The sequence below is a fragment of the Serinus canaria genome, chromosome 27 (assembly GCF_022539315.1).
Source record: "Serinus canaria isolate serCan28SL12 chromosome 27, serCan2020, whole genome shotgun sequence".
Lineage (NCBI taxonomy): Eukaryota > Metazoa > Chordata > Aves > Passeriformes > Fringillidae > Serinus > Serinus canaria.
This window is the reverse complement of record NC_066340.1, coordinates 4,330,647-4,348,595: the sequence shown is the minus strand read 5'-3', so window position 1 is coordinate 4,348,595 and position 17,949 is coordinate 4,330,647. Positions and strand designations below refer to the sequence as shown.

The following is a 17,949-nucleotide window of genomic DNA, read 5'->3' as shown; positions in this document are numbered from 1 at the left end:
CTGGGCCCTTCCTGCGGCAGGAACCTCCCGAGGAGCCGTTTCCTCGTCGGGCGGCAGCGGGTCCCCTCCGCCACCGTCCCGTCCCGCCCGCCGAGGGGACAGGACGCGCCCCAGCACCCCGAGCAGCAGCGGGGGCCGGGCACCCACCCGCCGCGGAGCCCGGCCCCGTCTCTCGTCGAGGCGGCGGCGGAAACCAGGCGAGTCGGGACCGGCCCAGCGCGGGCACGAGCGGCACCGCGGGCGCGCCCCCGCCCCAGCGCCGGCCGCAGGTGAGAGCGGGGCTCGGGGACCGGGAGCTAGGGGGCCCGGGGCTCGGTGGCTTTGGGGTCTCGGGCATGGTGGCAAGGATGGTGGTGGTGACCCCAGGGTGTTCCAGCAGGTTCGGGCGGTTTGCGAACCCGCCGCGTAGGGCGGCAGCTCAGCGGGGACCCCGAGGAAGCTGAATTGGGGGGTCCTCGGCCCAGGAGGGGTTGGGCGCTGCCGTCACCTTCCCCTGCCCCGTGTCCCGCAGGCGGAGGCGCGGGGAGGCCATGGAGCCGGCGGAGCCGGCGGAGGAGTCGCTGGTGCTGGTGGAGTACGGCTTCGAGTACCGCGCCAAGGACGGCACCTTGGTCTCCATCAAGCCCAACGAGCGCTATGTGCTGCTCAAACGCACCAACCCGCACTGGTGGCACGTCCGCAGGAGCGGGGACGCCCGAGCCTTCTACATCCCGGCCCAGTACGTCAAGGAGCTGCCACCCATCGCTGCTCCAGCCCCGCTTGACCCCCCGCCATCGGGACATGCTGCGACAGAGCCGGCCGCGCTCGTCCCCCAGCCCCCGCCAGCCTACGAGTATCAGTTCATCAGCGCCGCCGAGCCGGGGGAGACGGCAGGAGGGTGCCCAGTGCCCAGGAAAGACTCGGTGCTCAGGAGGGACTCGGTGCCCAGGAGAGACTCGGTGCTCCAGAGGGACTCGGTGCCCAGGAGGGACTCGCCACTATCACTCAGCTCTTTTCGGGTCCTCCCAGGGCTGACCGCGCACTCCGCTGAGCCTGTGAGACCATCGTACTCCCTGGAGGACCTGGCGCGGGTGACACCAGCACCTCGCAGTGCCGCTGCTGCCATAGGGGCACGCGGGGACCCCCCAAGACACCCTCGGCCGCTCGGGAAGAGCCGCTCCGAGACCCTCTGCGCCTCCGGCAAGGACAGGGACGTGGCCAGGAGGTGGCCGGGGGCCGGTCCCGCGGCTCAGGTAAGGTGACATCCCCGCTGCTGTCCCCAAAAGCTGCGCTGAGGGTGGGTTAGCGGGTAGGGGTGTTGAGCCTGGCCCCCCCGGCTGATTCAGTGGCCGTGTCCCCCCACCACGACCCTGTGACCCCCGGCAGAGAGTAGGGTTACACCCCGGCACCGTAGCCATTGCTGGGACCTCCCACGTCTCCCCACCCAGCTGACCCCATGGGACAAACCTGCAGGTGACCCCACCATAGGGGCTTGCCAAAATTAAACATTTTGGAGGGACCCCCACGCAGGGACCCCCCCCGCACACCCTCCACCCTCATCCCCTGGCCGGTGCCTCAGTTCCCCCACCCTCATGGGCACCCCTGAGCTCTCCCAGCCCCCTATTCTGCAGAACCCCGTGGTCTCTGGGGGGTTTTGCAGTGATCCCTCAGGTTCCCCAGGAGCGTTCCGGGGTGAGAAGAAGCAGAAAGGGTTAACAGGGAAGCGCGGCAGCTCCTCCCTGCCGGGGCGGGAGCCTCACCTGGGCGCAGCACCCATGGACCGAGGTGGGTGCTGGGTGCACCCCGGCACAGGCCAGCGCCCCGACACCCCAAACCCACGCTCACCCCACACCAGTAAGTAGCAAAGGGCTCTGCCTAGCACCCCCTGGGCTGCACCTCCCCGAGGGGGGCGCCCGAGGGTGGGGGTCCCCGCCGGCCACCAAGGCGTGCCAGGGTACACAGGGTGAGACGGTGCCGGCAGAGGGGTGGGGCCCACGACCTTGTCCTCTCCTTACTTGTCCCCGAGCACCTCATTTCGGAGTAACCCCGGGCACCTGGAGCACCCTGAGCCTGGGTGTCCCCCACTTCAAGGGGGGCTGGAGGGATTGTGCACTCGGGGGAGTTGCTGGAAGAAATCGGGTATTGGTGGTGGGGGGCTGTGTTTTACACCCCATTTTCACCTCATTTTCACCCCATTTTATACCTTGTGCTGCTAGCTGTGCCCTTTGCGCACCCAAAGCTACTGAGCCCCCTCTGGGGGTAACCCAACGTAGTCCCCAATCCCAGTGCCAGCACGGGAGCCTTCCCCTTGCTGCCCAAATCCAACCAGTGCCAAAACCAGCCAGCATCAGGCATGGCAGGACCATGGTGACATCGGTCCTGCCACCATCTGCACCCGATGGGATGGGATGGGACAGGATGGGATGATCCTGGTGGTGTGGGGACACAGCAGCTCCAGATCAGCTTCCATTTGAGCAGTGTGACACCAGATGGGCACCCAAAATCATCCCAGTGCAATTCCTACTCAGCATCATCCTGGAGCATTTCCTGCTCGGGTGGCCTTGGCTTTGCCAGAGCGGGTGACGAGTGGCAGGTTGTGGGTGACGGGTGACAACAGCCCCAAGAGGAGCCAGTTCCGCCCTGGGCGTCTCTTCCGCTCCTCGAGCCCCGGCAGGAAGCGCGGTGGGTGCAGGGCCCGGCTCAGGGCGCCAGCAACGTCACTGGAGCCCTGTGTTGTCCCCACAGCTGTCCCCACAGCTGTCCCCACCTTGGTGCCCCCAGCGCTGCCCCGGTGTCACCGCGATGGGTGACCGGGCACTGGGGGGGCCGCAGCAGGCCTGGAGCAGGGCGTTGCAGTTGCTGCACCTGGGGAAGGTAGGCAGCACCCTTGGGTGCTCCCAACCGGGGACGAGGGGGGTGTTTTGGGGTCACCCCTTGCCAGGCTCCCCCTCGGCTTCCCTGGCTGTTTATGGGCACTGGCGGTTGCCTCAATACCCATCCCAAAGCAGGGAGGGGCCACCCAGCCCTCCCGGGGATGAGAAACCCCCAGGGATCCACCCACAGGAGAGAGAGAGGTGCTGGGGGGACTCGGTGCCAGAGATGCCCCATTGCCACCCCCATGTCCCTTGTCCCCAGGAGGAGGGCAGACCCCCTGGTAGTTTCTGGCCCTGCTCACCAGGGTGGGAGGGTCATGGGGTAATGGGGGGAGGATGACGGGTGTCATCAAGCTGCTGTCCCACTCTGATCCAAGGTGTCCCCAAGGACCTACTGTCACCTCCCTCGGGGTGATGGGCAGGGCTGCAGTTGGGACCTTTGTCCCCGCATCCATTAGTGAGAGCTTCAGGCTGTAAGGCTGGGGAGATAAAGGGTGATGGGGGGGGGTTCCCGGCTGGCAGCACTCTCTTGGTCCCAGGGGACACATCCCCCTACCCCAGCGTCCCCACGGATGGGGTCAGCCAGGCTGGTGCTGGGGATGCTATTTTGGGATGTGGTGATAGGACTGTCTGGTTCAGCATCCGGCTCTGGGCGGGAGGCCGGGTTGTGGGTGCTGGAAATGTCCCAGGGTGCAGGTGATGAGTGCTGGGGTGCAAGCATGGGTGAGATGGGTGTGAGTGTTGGGGTGCTGGGGAGGTGGGCACAGAGGCTGGGGGTGCAGGGGATGAGCAGGTTGGAGGTGTTGGGACCGCAGGTGTCAGTGCAGAGGTTGTGGGTGTTCATGGTTTGGGTGTCAGTGCTGTGGATGCTGCGGAGAGCAGGTGATGCAGGCACCAGTGATGTGGGTGCTGTATCCAGGGGGTGATGCAGGTACCAATGAAGCAGGTGTGGATGATGTGGGTGATGCAGGTACAAGTGGCACAGGTGCTGCATGAGTGGGTACCAGGGACACAGATGTTGATGATGTGGGTGACATGGGTGCCAGTGATGGAGGTGCTGATGATGCAGGTACTGGTGATGCAGTGACACAGGTACCAGTGCTGCAGTGCTGCTGCAGGTGCTGCACACAGTGGGTCATGCAGGTGCCAGTGACATGGTGCTGGTTGTGAGGGTGCTGCCAGCTGCAGGTGACACAGGTGCTGGCACTGGGGACCTCGATGTCCCTCCATGTGCCCATCCCTGTGCCAGTGGGTGCTCCCTGCCTGACTCTGGGCGCTGTGCATGCCCCTCTCCACCTCCTGGCCTTCCATCACTGGCACCTCCTGCCTCACACTTTTGGGGGCCCAGGCAGGGGGGTGACCCAGCAGCCAGGGCAGGATCCAGCCCCTCGATGCCTCACCCATTGGCCACCTGGACACCACAATGGGGACACCTCAGGAATGCCATCCCAGCTCAGTAATGACACATCCATGTTCCCCCAGGCACGCAAGGAGTCAGAGGAGACACCTGATCCCATCTACCTCAACATCCAGGAGCTGCGGGAAGAGGCCGCCGCCAGCTCGGCCCCAGAGGAGCCCATTGGCTCCGTGTCAGACTGGGAAACCCACACGGACACAGACAGTGGACATTTGTTTTATTACAACCCAGTGACGGGCGAGACCACGTGGGATTGTCCCTTCGGGCAGGCGGCCGACGGAGTGAGTCCCGCCGCCTCTCCCGCCTCCTCGCTCGCACACAGCCTGGAGCTTCCCGAGTGGGAACAGCACGTGGACAAAGGAAGCGGACAGACTTTTTTCTATAATTCGGTGACAGGTGAGACGTCGTGGGACCCCCCCAGTGCAGGAGACACGGGCAGCCCCCAGGAGAGGCTCCCTGGGGGGACGCGGTACGGTCCCATGGAGCAGAGGGTGAGCACCCGGCGAGGCGCGGGGTGGGCTTGGGGTGGGGGCAGAGACAGGGATGGGAGATGGAAATGGGATGGGAATGGAGACAGGGATTGGATTGGAGACAGGGATGGGATTGGAGACAGGGATGGGAATGGAGACAGAGATCGAATGGAGATGGAAATGGGATGGGATTGGAGACAGGGATTGGATTGGATTGGATTGGATTGGATTGGATTGGATTGGATTGGATTGGATTGGATTGGATTGGATTTGAGACAGGGATGGGAATGGAGACGTGGATGGGAATGGAGACGTGGATGGGAATGGAGACGTGGATGGGAGCAGAGATAGGGATAGTAATGGAGATGGAAAGGGATGGGATTGGAGACAGGGATGGGATTGGAGACAGGGATGGGAATGGAGACAGAGATGGGATTGGAGATGGAAAAGGGATGGGATTGGAGACAGGGATTGGATTGGATTGGATTGGATTGGATTGGATTGGATTGGATTGGATTGGATTGGATTGGATTGGATTGGATTGGATTGGATTGGAGACAGGGATGGGATTGGAGACAGGGATGGGATTGGAGACAGAGATGGGAATGGAGACGTGAATGGGAGCAGAGATAGGGATAGGAATGGAGATGGAAATGGGATGGGATTGGAGACAGGGATTGGATTGGATTGGATTGGATTGGATTGGATTGGATTGGATTGGATTGGATTGGATTGGATTGGATGGGATTGAGACGGATGGAGGAGATGTGGATGGGATGGAGACGTGGATGAGCGAGATAGGATGTAATGAGATGGACGGATGGATTGGAGACAGGATGGATGGAGACGGAGGGATGGAGACAGAGATGGATGGAGATGGAAAGGGATGGGATTGGAGACGGATTGGATTGGATTGGATTGGATTGGATTGGATTGGATTGATTGGATTGGATGGATTGATTGATTGATGGATTGGATTGGAGACAGGGATGGGATTGGAGACAGGATGTGATTGGAGACCGGATGGGAATGGATTGTGATGGGAGCAGACAGGATAGGAATGGAGTGGAATGGGATGGGATTGGAGACAGGGATTGGTTGGATTGGATTGGATTGGATGGGATTGGAGACAGGGATGGGATTGGAGACAGGGATGGGATTGGAGACAGGGATGGGAATGGAGACAGAGATGGGATTGGAGGTGGAAATGGGATGGGATTGGAGACAGGGATTGGATTGGATTGGATTGGATTGGATTGGATTGGATTGGAGACGGATTGGATTGGAGATGGAAAAGGGATGGGAATGGAGACAGGGATGGGAGTGGAGATGGAAATGGGATGGGATGAAAATGGAGACATTGGAATTGAGAAAGGTGTGGGAGATGCAATGGAGATGGAAATGGAAACAGGGATGAGATGAAAATGGTGGCAGAGCTGAAGATTGAGAAAGGATGGGAAATGAAAATTAATATGGAAACAAAGATGGGGAATAAAGATGAAGACAGAAGATGGAGATGGGAACAGATACAGGGATGTAGAAGGGAAGGGGACTGGAGATGGAGACCAGGATGGGATAGAGATGGAGACCAAGCTGAAGTTGGAGATGAGAGACAGAGATGGAAATTAAGATGAAGGTGCAGATGAAGATGGAGAACAGAATGGATACTGGGATTGAGTTGGAGATGGAAACAGGAATGGGAATGGAGATGGAGACAGGGATTGAGATGGAGATGGAAATGGAGACAGATGCAGATCTCTGGGTTGGGCACAAGATCTTGAACTTTCTTTTCTCTCCAGCCACCCACTCCAGAAACAGATTATCCTGACCTGTCTCCAGATGAGCTGGAGTGTTATCCTGAGGAAGACTATTCACCCGTGGGCTCCTATGATCAGGGGGCCTCTGTCTGCCTGTCCCCAAGGCGCCCCGAGGAGCTGGGCTCACCCCCAGGCTGGTATGGGCACGGCCACCCGGAGGGACTCGTGTTCTACCCCGAGCACTTCGCCCCTGACACGGTACGGGATAGGGATGGGAATAGGGATTGGGACAGGGTTGAGGATGGGGATGGGGCCAGGGAAAGGGACAGGAACTGGAAGAGGGATGAACACAGGGTATAGGAGCTGGGATGGAGATGGGGATGGGTTATGGACAAGGGCAGAGACGGCAATGGGGATAGGGACAGATGCAGACAGGGGTGACTGCCAGGGATAAGCATCCTCACAAGCCCACAGAGCAGAGGCTGCAGGGGCTCTGGGGTGCCGTGGGTGCACAGCCCAGCCCCCTCCTGGCAGGGGCACCTCAGGCATCACCTGACCCCTCCCTGCCCAGGTGCTATCAGGCAGCTGCCACGAGCGGGCCAGCAGCAGCTCCAGCCAGGACAGCGGGCTCTCCGCCTGGCACGGCCCCGTGTCACCAGCTCCAGGCAGTAGGGAGGAGAAGGTGAGCACCCAGGGAGGAACACCCAGCCTGCCCTCACCCCAACACCAGGGAGAGCAAGGGCCAAATTTGACACCCTCACCTTCACTTTCCAGTTTAAAAGCCTCGAAAAAGCCGGGGTGCTCAACAGGACCAAGACAGTGGACAGAGGGAAGCGGCTCCGGTAAGAACATCCCGGTGTCCCCTGCCACTGGAGACACGAGTCCAGCAGGGGGAAGGAGCTGTGCTATCCCTGTGTGACCCCTGTTCCCCTCCCCAGGAAGAACTGGAGCTCCTCCTGGACAGTGCTGGAAGGGGGAATCCTCACCTTCTTCAAGGACTCCAAGCACTCAGCTGCCAGTGCTTTGGTAAGAGCCCCAATGGCCATGGGGCAGGGCAGCTCCCATGGGGTGGGACCAGTGCCCATGGGACAGACCAGCACCCATGGGACAGGGCCAGCACCCAAGGGACAGGGCCAGCAGCCATGGGAGAAGCCAGCACCCATGGGACAGGGCCAGTACCCATGGGGCTGGACAAGGATTCACAGAATGTGGCCGATGTGTGTAGGATAGGGGCAGCACGCACAGGGAACACAGCACTGGCCTCACCTCTGGAGTGGGGGTTCAGGGCTCTGTCTAGAGGGTGCAGAGGCTCTTGGGGGAAGGGGACCATGGCCAGCACTCACAGAATGGGGCCAGCATCTGCAGGATAGGACCAGCATCCTTAGGACAGGACAAGGACCCACAGGATGGGGTTGAAGCTGCGGGATGGGACCAGCACCCATAGGCTGTGGCCAGCATCCAGGGGACAGGGCCAGAATCCAAAAAATAAGACCCCCAGCACTGTTGGGGGGAATCAGCACTTGAAGGATGGGACCAGGACCCATAGGCCAGGGCAGGTGCCCTGCACAGGGACCCCAGCTCACCCCCCAGCAGACCGACACTCCCTACAGGGGTGGCAGTGTTGGAGCACCCGGAGCTGGTGGGAGACAGCAGGAGGAAGCAGAGCCGGCCCCAGTCCGCCCCCCGGGTCCAGCTCCTCCCCCCGCAGTGCCCAGCAGGTGCCACCGGATGCAGAAGTTGCCGTGGGTCTTGCAACACCCTGTGGTGACAGCGACGGGGGAGAAGACAGGGCACCCACAGCTGGGGAAACAGTGCTGGCCTCACCTCGGGGGTTCCAGGCTCTGTCTGGGGGGCAGAGGCTCTTGGGGCAGGGGGAACTTTGGCCAAAGCACCCCAAAACCCAGGGCATGGGGAGAAGCAGAGGGTCTGATGCTCCCCCCCTGCAAAATCCTCCTTGGGGGCAGCCACCCTTTCCCTTCCTGCAGTGTCACTGAGGGAGACCCAAAGCTGGAGCCCCCCCAGGGTCCCTGGGGAAGGCTGGGAATGTCCCTCGAGGTGATGGCAGCCCCAGGACTCTGTCCCCAGGCTGGTGGCTATGACCCTTGCCCCACCACAGCAGTCCCAGGTCCTAGTCCTGCAGAGACCATAGGAGGGGACAGAGAAGTCCCACAAAGAACATCTGAAAACCTTACCTTTCTGGAGGAGGGCAGCCCACACCCCCCAGCAGGATCCTGGTGTCCCTGTCCTCTCTGGACAGGTGCCACCCTCATCCCCTTGTCCCCACAGAGGCACCCCAGCACCCTGACCACCCCCGAGCACACGGTGAAGCTGCACGGGGCCGCCCTCACCTGGGCCGGCAGGGACAAGTCCAGCAAGAAGAATGTCCTGGAGGTGAGCAGGTGACAGCAGGAGAGACACTGGTCACACCCCAGGGTCCACACGTGGCCCACAGTGCAGTGCCACACCTGCCCAGTTCATCCTAGCAGGGGATGGAAGTGGGGACCCTGGGACCGTGCCAGGGTGGGTGTACAGGGACTGGCACTGCCAGTCACTGTCCCGTTCTGATGGGCACCGGGAGGCCACCAAGGGACATCCTGGCTCCCAGAGGGGCACTGCCAGAGGACTGGCACTGCCGGTCACTGTCCCATTCTGATGGGCACCGGGAGGCCACCAAGGGACATCCTGGCTCCCAGAGGGGCTTTGCAGAGGGAGGAGCCGCTCCAGCCGCTTCAGCTCCCCGCAGACGGCACCGTTTGGTGTCATCGCAGCTGGCGCCGGGCTCAGCCACATCCTGGTTCCCAAATCCGGCTGGTGGCGGCAGCCCCGTGCCCTTTCCCTGACCTTTGACTGTCGCTCCGGCAGCTGAGGACGCGGGAGGGCTCGGAATTCCTCATCCAGCATGACTCGGAGCAGATCATCACCGCCTGGCACAGGGCCATCGCCGACAGCATCGGCCGGAGGGTGAGCGGGGCCCCCAATCCCCCGCGGCCGCCCTGGGGCCGGGCCCCGGTATCTCACGGTGCCGCTTCCGTAGGGCTCCGACATCTCCGGAGAGGAGGAGGCCGAAATTCGGGCTGAATTCGGCTCCCGGGAGAAGCTAGGGGGCGGCGAGGAGCGGAGGGCAGGTGAGCACCGGCACCTGGGATGGGCACGGGGGACCGACAAAGCCACCCACCCTACGGGTCCCGGGGTGGGACGGGCCGGGAGCGCCCGGGCGGACCCTGGGGACGGTGCTGACGTGTGCCATGTCCCCCAGCGGCCGGGCAGGTGACGGGCACTGCCGAGAGTGACACCAACCGAGTCCGGAACAAACTCCGCAAGTTCCTGCAGAGACGGCCGACGCTGCAGTCCCTGCGGGAGAGGGGCTACATCAAGGGTGGGTGTGGGGAGCGGGATCGGGGGGTGCTGGCACGGGGCTGGATTGAGGATACATGCTGGGATGAGGGTAAATCCAGAGTGGGATGGGGTGTCGAGATAGGGCCTGTCAAGGATGGGTGCTGGAATGGAGCTGAGTCCCTTGGGATGGCTGCAGGCTGGAGGCTGGAGGGGACAGCCAGAGATGGAGCTGGGACAGCCAAGGGGGAGTTGGGACAGCCAAGGGGGAGCTGGGACACTGGGTTGAGTGACCAAGCCCAAGTCTTACTCAACATCTTGGTGATGGGCTCGGGCATGTCCCATCGCCTCCAGCCACCCTGGTGGGACACTCCTATGGGAACAAGTCCCTCTGTCCCCAACCCTGTCCTCCACTAGCCACCCTCCTGGTGTCCCCTGGCCGTGCTCATGTCCCTGCTGTGTTCCTAGACCAGGTTTTTGGCTGCTCATTGCTGGCGCTGTGTGAGCGGGAGCGAGGGACAGTGCCACACTTCGTCCTGCAGTGCATCTGGACCGTGGAGAGGAGAGGTACAGGGGACAGGGACAGCCTGGGACACTGGCATGGGGACATGGGGACAGTTCCAGGGACAGCCTACATGGGATGTTTGGGTTTTCCTTGAAAGCCTTGGCTGCTGTACTGGTCACTGTCACCATGTGCCACCTGGCTGTGGGCATCCTCCAGGGGACAGCAGGGACACATTGGGACCCAGAGATCCCTTAAGAGTGCCTAATGTCCCATCCCAGTGTGGATTGTTTAACTGGGAGCTTTCCCCCATCTCCATCTGCCCAGGTCTGGACCATGATGGGCTGTACCGGGTCAGTGGCAACCTGGCCACCATCCAGAAACTGCGCTACAAGGTGGAGCACGGTACGGTCACCCGCGGTGACAGTGGGGGACAATGGGTTATTGCCCCCTTCATGAACAGAGGGAGAGGGGAGGGGGCTGCCAGGGACCACCCACCCATCCCTGGGGCTCTGGACACACCTGAGATGTTGCCCCACCTCCAGACGAGCAGCTGGACCTGGATGACGGGCGCTGGGAGGACATCCACGTTGTCACCGGGGCACTGAAGCTCTTCCTGCGGGAGCTGCCAGAGCCACTCGTCCCCTTCAGCCACTTTGACAAGTTCATCGCTGCCATCAGTGAGGGACAGGGACAGGGACAGGGACAGGGGATGGGATGGGATGGGATGGGATGGGATGGGATGGGATGGGATGGGATGGGATGGGATGGGATGGGATGGGATGGGATGGAGACAAGGATGGGACCTGGGATCAAATGGAGATGGGATCGGGAAGGGTATAAGGATGGGGTTGGGGACAGGAATGAGATAGAAAAGGAATGGGAATGGAGACAGGAACTGGGACAGGGGGGATGATGGAGATGGGGATTAGGACGGGGACAAGGATGGGGTGAGGATGGGAATGGAGGTGGGGACAGGGATACTGTGACTGCTGGGGCCAGCACCCCACTGTGCCCTTCTTCCCTGGCAGAGATCCAGGACCTGTCCCTGCGGGGCCACTGCATCCGGGACCTGGTGCTGTCCCTGCCACCTGCCCACCATGACACCATGAAGGTCCTTTTCCGCCACCTCTGCAGGTAACACCCCCTTGTTCCCCCAAACCCAACCTGGTGCACGAAGGCAGAACACGACTCTGGGGACAGGCCCTGGGGTCAGGGCCATGCTGGTGACACTCCGCTGTCCCGCAGGGTGGTGGAGCACAAGGAGGAGAACCGCATGTCGGTGCAGAGCGTCGCCATCGTCTTTGGCCCCACGCTGCTGCGGCCGGCCAGCGAGGAGGGCAACATGGCCATGCACATGGTCTTCCAGAACCAGGTGGTGGAGCACATCCTCAACCACTATGGATACATCTTCCCTGATGGATAAACCCTGGGGACATGTGCAGGCACGAGCTTGGCAGTGGGGACTTGATGGAGCAGTGTCTCCAGGAAGGACCTGGCCAAGTGCCGCCTCGGTGGTGGCTCCACAGAGGGCAGAGCGGTGACCTGTCTCAAGGGAGGGGCACCTGGGGGGGTCCTCCTTGGCCACCCCGTCCCACCGGGGCTGGATGTGGGGGACCAAGCCCCAAGAAGTGTGTGGGGCTCAGGGGGGTCCCCGTGGTCAGTGGAGCCCTGTGGTGCCCCCCTGGAGCCGACATTCCCAGGTGGAGCAGGGAGGGTCCAGCGGGCAGGGCCTGCTGGGTGGTGGCACTGGCACACAGGGAGGGGCCGGGCAGTGCCAGGGCTGCAGCCCCTGCCCTCATCCCAAATAAAGAGCCCATGCAGACACAGGGGTCAGGTGTTGCTGGCAGGACAAGGGGACATCCCAGGGATGTGGGTGGCACAGCAGGGGTTTGGTGCTCCTTGGTTCCTGGTGACCCTTGGGGACACCATATGGCCTTCGTACCCCATGACGATGAGGGGACCTGGGACACCATTCCTGCTGGTGTCACCAAGCACTGTGTCACCACAAATGTCACCACAGACGTGATGAGAGCCACACGGTCATGGGACATGAGTTCCCATCACCCAGAGCCACCTCCTGGGGTGGGGGCACTTTGGGTCATGATGGTGACGAGCTGGGACACAACTAGGACTGGATGGGACACAAAAAGGATGGCAAGGGACATGACTGAAGTGCTTTGGGACATCATGGGGCATGGCAGGGACACAAGGAGGAGGCGTGGGACATGGGACACATGTCCTGTACTTTGAAACACAGCAAGGACAGCACATGTCAACAACTGGGGACCCAGGGATGGCTAGGGTACAGAGGGGACACTTGGGGACACAACAAGGGCACTTTGGGGTGCGGTGGGGATGTAATGGGGCCAAGCTGGACTGCAGTGAAGACACTTTGGGGTGCAGTGGGGTCATTTTGGGGCACAAGGATTTTCAGGACAAAAAGGAAAGCCTCAGGAGTGCAGGGATGTGGTTTGGGACACAATGGGGACACAGCTGGGGACAGGAAAGGGACTGTGTGGAATGCAGGAGGAAATTTGGGGGCACAAGGGTATGCCTTGGGGGACAAGGCAATGCTTCAAGGGTGCAGCAGGGGCACTTTGGGACAGAACAGAGCCACCTTGGGGTGCAAGAGGGCCACTTTGGAGCACAAGGAGGTACTTTGTGACAAGAGGGGATTCTTCAGGAGCGCAGTGGGAGTGCTTTGGGACATTTTGGGACACTTTTGGATGCATGGGATGCACTTCAGAACTTTGGGAGGCGTAGGGGACCCTCGGGGCGGAAGGGGGGCGGTGCTGGGGGCAGAGCCCGGTCGATCCCTGCTCCCTCTCTTCTCCCTCCCCGCTCCCATCCCGATCCCACCCCGTTCCCTCTTTGCTCCCTCCCCGCTCCCATCCCGATCCCACCCCGCTCCCGGCCCCGCTCCGCGCCCCCCGCCCGGCTCCATCTTGTTCGCGGCCGCCGCGGAGCCGCTCCAGGTGCGGGGGTCTGGGAGGGATTGGGGGGACCCGGGAGGGTCGCAGGGACCCGCCGAGGGAGCTGGGAGGGGATCTCCCGCCCGGGACACTCCCCAGCCATCCCCCAACCCCCCACGGGACCCCAGGCGCTGTAGGGGACCCCTGGGAGCGATCCCTCCCACAGAGCCGTGTCGGAACCCCCCAGAGACCCTAACCCCCACCTCTGGGCCCCCGGAGCGACCCTCAGGGCCAGGAGGGACCCCATCAGCCCCGTAACCCCCCGGTAACCGGGACTGTGCGGGACCAGGAACCGCCAGCAACGACCCCCCCCCAAGATCCCCCCAAACACCCCCGGGTCCCCCCTCCAGCAGCGAACCCCCCACACCGCCACAGACACTCACAGGGACTCTCCGGACACCCCCCAGCAGCAGCCCCCCCCCACTCCCAGGACCCTCCCCCTAGCAGCGTCCCCCATCCCAGAACCCCCGAGAAACCCCCCAGAAGAGTCCCCCCATCCCAGAACCCCCCAAACCCCTCTCCCAGTGCCCCTCCAAACTCCCCCTTTCCCCTTGGTGCAGGTCCCACCTTCCGTGGTGCTGCACGGGCAGGGTCGGACCCCAGCCCAGCCGGGACAGGGACACGCCCTGGGGCTGGGGGCGGCACTGCGGACACTTTAGGGGGCCTGGGGACACCCCCGGGGCTGTGCCCCCCCCCCCCCAGGACCAGGCACCATGGGGTTACAGCAAAAGCAGCTTTGGCAGCCAAAATCCCTCTTAAGGCTTTAATCGCAGTGAGAAAGTGGCGGAGGGGCAGCGGGGGGAGCACCCTGTCCCCCCTTCACTGTCCCCAGCCCTGTGGGGTTACAGTGACAACTCCAGCTGGGCTGGAAATTTAAGCCAAATCCCTAAACCTGGTTTAAAATTCAAAATTCAATGGGATTTACAGGCGAAAGAAAAAAGGGTGAGGGGAGTGGGGGAAGCAGTGGGGCCAGAGGGTGTCAGGGGCCCATCCCACACCCCCCCTCCGTGGGGGACCCAGGTGTGAGTCAGGGGGCGAAGGTCGGTGTGGCCGTGTTTGCACACCCGGCACGGAAGTGGCACCGTCCCCGCGTGTCCCCGTGTCCTGCCCGGCAGTGCCTCCCGGCTGGAGCAGGTAGGGAGGGCAGGGATGGAGCCCCCGGCCCACGGGATGGGCACGGGGGTTCCCCCCGCAGGGTGGGAACCCCACAGGGACTCCCGGTCTGTCCGGGTGGGGACACAAGATCCCCTGGGCCTGTTATGGCTGGTGTCCTGCTGAACAGGGGCACAGGGACACACAGGCCCTGCTACTGCAACAGGGCTGGCTCACGGTCCCCGTGGCCCAGCTGGGATCAGATTTGCGGGATCCCTATGGAAAGGGGGCTCTGGAGGTCCATATGACCCCATAGGAATCAGAACTGAGGGCTCTGGGGGTCCCTGTGGCCCCATAGGGAAGGGCTCTGGGGGTTCCCATCAGGGTCAGGCTCTGGAAGGACATGTCCCCATAGGGACAGGGCTGTGGGTAGGGGTGTCCAGAAGGACACACTCTGGGGGTCCCCACACCCCCCCTATAGCCCAGGACTTGCTCTCCTGAGCCCAGCCCCTGTCCCCATGGACATGGCGGCGGGATGAGGGCAGCCCCCCATATCATGCTGCACCTCACACCCAGAGTCACCACATCCCCCAAGTGACACTGACCCTGGGGACAGTGATCCATCGGGGGTGAAACCAGGTCCTGGCCAGGCATTTTGGGATGCAGGGTGGAGAGGAGAACATCTGTGGGGTTCCAGTCCCCGGTGTCCCTGTCACTGCAGCCCCCAGCGTGCTGTGATGGCCCCGGACGCCTGAGCCCTTGTGGCAGGGACAAGCCATGGAGACTGTTGTCATCGTGGCCATTGGGGTGCTGGCCACCATCTTCCTGGCGTCCTTCGTGGCGCTGGTGGTGGTGTGCAGGCAGCGCTACTGTCACCCCAAGGACCTGCGCCACCACTACGATACCAAGTGAGTGACCCATGGGGGTGGCAGCGTCCCTGTCCCCACCAGGGAGGGACCCCAACCCCTGTGGGCTGGGGACAGTGCTAGAGACATGTTCAGCATCATCAAGGAGACAATGTGGGGGACATGTCCATGGTCATCGGGGGGACAAAGATGGGGACACACCCACCATCATCAGGGGGACGGAGATGGGGACACATCAGCCATCATCAAAGGGACAAAGGGAACAAAGATGGGGACATGTCCATTGCGATCAGGAGGATGATACAGGCGATGTCCAGCATCATCAGAGGGAAGAAGTTGGGGACAATTCCACATCACCAGGGGGACAAAGATGGGGACATGTCCTCCAGCACCAGGGCCAGTGGGGCTGTGGGATAGCCTGAGGAGGTGGCCCTTGGTGGGATGTCCCCCATGTCTCTCTGACAGACCCATCGTGGACCTAATGGGGATCACAGAGACACCATCAGAGCCCTCGGAGCTCGAGCTGGATGACGTGGTCATCACCAACCCCCACATAGAGGCCATCCTCGAGAACGAGGACTGGGTCGAGGATGCCTCGTGAGTGTCGCCTGGGTCCTCCCACTGCTGGGGACCCCTGTGCAGTGCCAGTCCCCCATAATGGGATGTATGGGACAGATTTGGAAGTCACCATGCCATGGGGATGGTCCTCAAGATGGTGTTGGGGTGGAAATATCCCCATAGGTCTGGGGGACATGGGCTAGCAGGAGAGGGGGGGACACAGAGGGGACAAGGACAGAACAGGGGGGGGACAGGTGAATTCACACTCTCCTCCCTCTCCACAGGGGTCTGGTGTCCCACTGCATCGCCATCTTGAAGGTGAGTGAGGGCGTGGCACTGGTGGTACTGGTGACACTGGTGGCAATGGCAGCACTGGTGGTACTGGTAGAGCTGTGGTACTGGTAGGCAGTGGTGGCACCAGTGGCACTTGTGACATTGATGTCAGTGGTGGGCAGCACTTGTGGTAATGGTGGCCATGATGACATTGTTGGTACTGGTGGCACTGGTGCTGATGGTGGCACTGAGTGCCTGCCGCTGTCCCCCAGATCTGTCACACACTGACGGAGAAGTTGGTGGCCATGACCATGGGCTCAGGCGCACGTGTGAAGTCCCCAGCCAGCCTGGGTGACATCATCGTGGTGGCCAAGCGCATCAGCCCCAGGTGACAGGGGATGTCTGGGGGGTTCCAGGGCTCTTGGGTGGGGGGGGTGGGGTCCTGTGGCTCTGGGGTGTCCCCAGGGACTGGGGGTGAAAATTCCAGGGCTCCAGAGGGTCCTCAGAGATTTGGAACAGGGTGGGTCTGGAGGGGTCATGGGGGCTCTGGGGACATCCTGATGCTCTGGGTGGGGGGGCCCTGAGGCACTGTAGGGGACCCTGGGGACTCTGGAGGGAAACAGGGACTTCAGGGGTGTCCAGGCACTCTGGGAGGTGTCCCAGAGCCCTGGGGTAATTTTGGGACTCTGGAAGGTGTCCTGGGGCTAAGGGGGTACCTGGGGTTCTGGGGGGTTCCTGGGGCTCTAGGGTGGTCCCAGGGCTCCAAGAGAGCTCTTGAGGCCTGGGGTGGGTGTGCTGGAGGTGTCACCACAGTGTCCCTGGGGTTAATGCTGTCCCCACCGCAGGGTGGACGACGTGGTGAGATCCATGTACCCCCCACTGGACCCCAAATTGCTGGATGCAAGGTGACAGCAGCGGGAAGGACAGGGACACTCCTGGGTGGGGGATACCTGCGGGTGGGGGGGATGGGGACCCCCCCGGATGGGGACACCCCCATCCCATACCACACCTCTGGGGACAGCGCCACTCTGGGGAGAAGCCCAGGTGACCCAGCAGGACGGGGAGTGAGCAGATCCCAGAATATCCCAGGTTGGGAGGGACCCCAGGGCTCATCCAGTCCCACCCCGGCCCTGCCCAGACTCCCCAGCAATCCCACCCTGGGCATCCCCGGCAGTGCTGTCCAAACCCTCCTGGAGCTCTGGCAGCCTCTGGGCCGTGCCCATCCCCTGGGGAGCCTGGGCAGTGCCAGCACCCCTGGGGAAGAACCTTTCCCTGAGTTCCATCCCAACCCCGTGTGACACAACCTCAGGCCATTCCCGGGATCCTGTCCCTGGTCACCACAGGCAAACTGGGGGCCACGCTGCTGCTGAGGAAGCCACATGGGGCAGGGCGGTGACAGGGAGGTGACAGGGCGGTGACAGCCCCGTGTCCTCGCAGGGCTGCGGCGCTGCTGCTGTCGGTCAGTCACCTGGTGCTGGTGACTCGCAGCGCCTGTCGCCAGCCGGCCGCTCGCCACTGGGTCGAGCGCTCGCTGGCGGCCGCCGAGGAGCACATGGCCGTGCTGCGCCAGGCTGCCATGGCCACCGAGCCCGAGCGGCCACCGGCCCCCGGCGAGCCCCCCCGCCAGGAGCAGTCGGCCATCTGACCCCAGTAAAGGCCATCTGACCCCAATAAAGGCCCTGTGTGCCCCCAACCCCGCACCGGTGGCTCTGGGATGGGCTGGTGATGTGGTGTCTGCATGGAGAGGGGTCTGGGGGCAAAACGGGGGTGCTGAAGGGGCTGTTGGGGGTCTATGGAGGGATTGGGGGCTTGGGAGGGAATGTGGAGGGGGTTTGAGGGGTTTAGAGGGGATTT

General features: G+C 62.5%; 2 protein-coding genes across 7 annotated transcripts; both read left to right on the top strand.

Annotated features, from left to right (window-relative positions):
* Positions 1-145: 145 nt before the first annotated feature.
* ARHGAP27 (Rho GTPase activating protein 27) lies at positions 146-12,156 on the top strand. 2 transcript variants are annotated; one of them, XM_030231801.2, is made up of 16 exons: positions 146-269; positions 512-1,232; positions 4,335-4,760; positions 6,539-6,754; positions 7,068-7,178; positions 7,271-7,338; positions 7,435-7,522; positions 8,783-8,887; positions 9,359-9,457; positions 9,531-9,621; positions 9,753-9,872; positions 10,298-10,396; positions 10,659-10,736; positions 10,877-11,011; positions 11,363-11,468; positions 11,580-12,156. In XM_030231801.2, the coding sequence occupies exons 2-16, from the start codon at positions 531-533 to the stop codon at positions 11,755-11,757; spliced, it is 2,622 nt and encodes an 873-aa protein (XP_030087661.2). In that variant the 5' UTR covers positions 146-269; positions 512-530; the 3' UTR covers positions 11,758-12,156. The 2 variants fall into 2 exon arrangements, with proteins under 2 accessions (XP_030087661.2, XP_050841513.1); XM_050985556.1 differs by lacking the exons at positions 146-269; positions 512-1,232 and adding an exon at positions 2,656-2,853.
* Positions 12,157-13,200: 1,044 nt separating this feature from the next.
* On the top strand, positions 13,201-17,810 carry TMEM98 (transmembrane protein 98). 5 transcript variants are annotated; one of them, XM_050985570.1, is made up of 7 exons: positions 13,201-13,309; positions 15,120-15,306; positions 15,730-15,861; positions 16,107-16,140; positions 16,368-16,483; positions 16,941-17,000; positions 17,533-17,810. In XM_050985570.1, the coding sequence occupies exons 2-7, from the start codon at positions 15,176-15,178 to the stop codon at positions 17,738-17,740; spliced, it is 681 nt and encodes a 226-aa protein (XP_050841527.1). In that variant the 5' UTR covers positions 13,201-13,309; positions 15,120-15,175; the 3' UTR covers positions 17,741-17,810. The 5 variants fall into 5 exon arrangements, with proteins under 5 accessions (XP_050841527.1, XP_050841528.1, XP_050841526.1 ...); XM_050985569.1 differs by lacking the exon at positions 13,201-13,309 and adding an exon at positions 14,294-14,440 and having other exon boundaries at positions 15,049-15,306; XM_050985568.1 differs by lacking the exon at positions 13,201-13,309 and adding an exon at positions 14,295-14,440 and having other exon boundaries at positions 15,065-15,306.
* The last annotated feature ends 139 nt before the right edge of the window (positions 17,811-17,949 follow it).

Coding starts and splice junctions, on each gene's coding strand:
- TMEM98 (XM_050985570.1), top strand. CDS start 15,176: ATGGAGACTGTTGTCATCGTGGCCATTGGGGTGCTGGCCACCATCTTC. Junction 15,862..16,106: donor GACTGGGTCGAGGATGCCTC/GTGAGTGTCGCC, acceptor CCCTCTCCACAG/GGGTCTGGTGTCCCACTGCA. Junction 17,001..17,532: donor CCCAAATTGCTGGATGCAAG/GTGACAGCAGCG, acceptor GTGTCCTCGCAG/GGCTGCGGCGCTGCTGCTGT.
- ARHGAP27 (XM_030231801.2), top strand. CDS start 531: ATGGAGCCGGCGGAGCCGGCGGAGGAGTCGCTGGTGCTGGTGGAGTAC. Junction 1,233..4,334: donor GGGCCGGTCCCGCGGCTCAG/GTAAGGTGACAT, acceptor ATGTTCCCCCAG/GCACGCAAGGAGTCAGAGGA. Junction 7,179..7,270: donor CAGGCAGTAGGGAGGAGAAG/GTGAGCACCCAG, acceptor TTCACTTTCCAG/TTTAAAAGCCTCGAAAAAGC.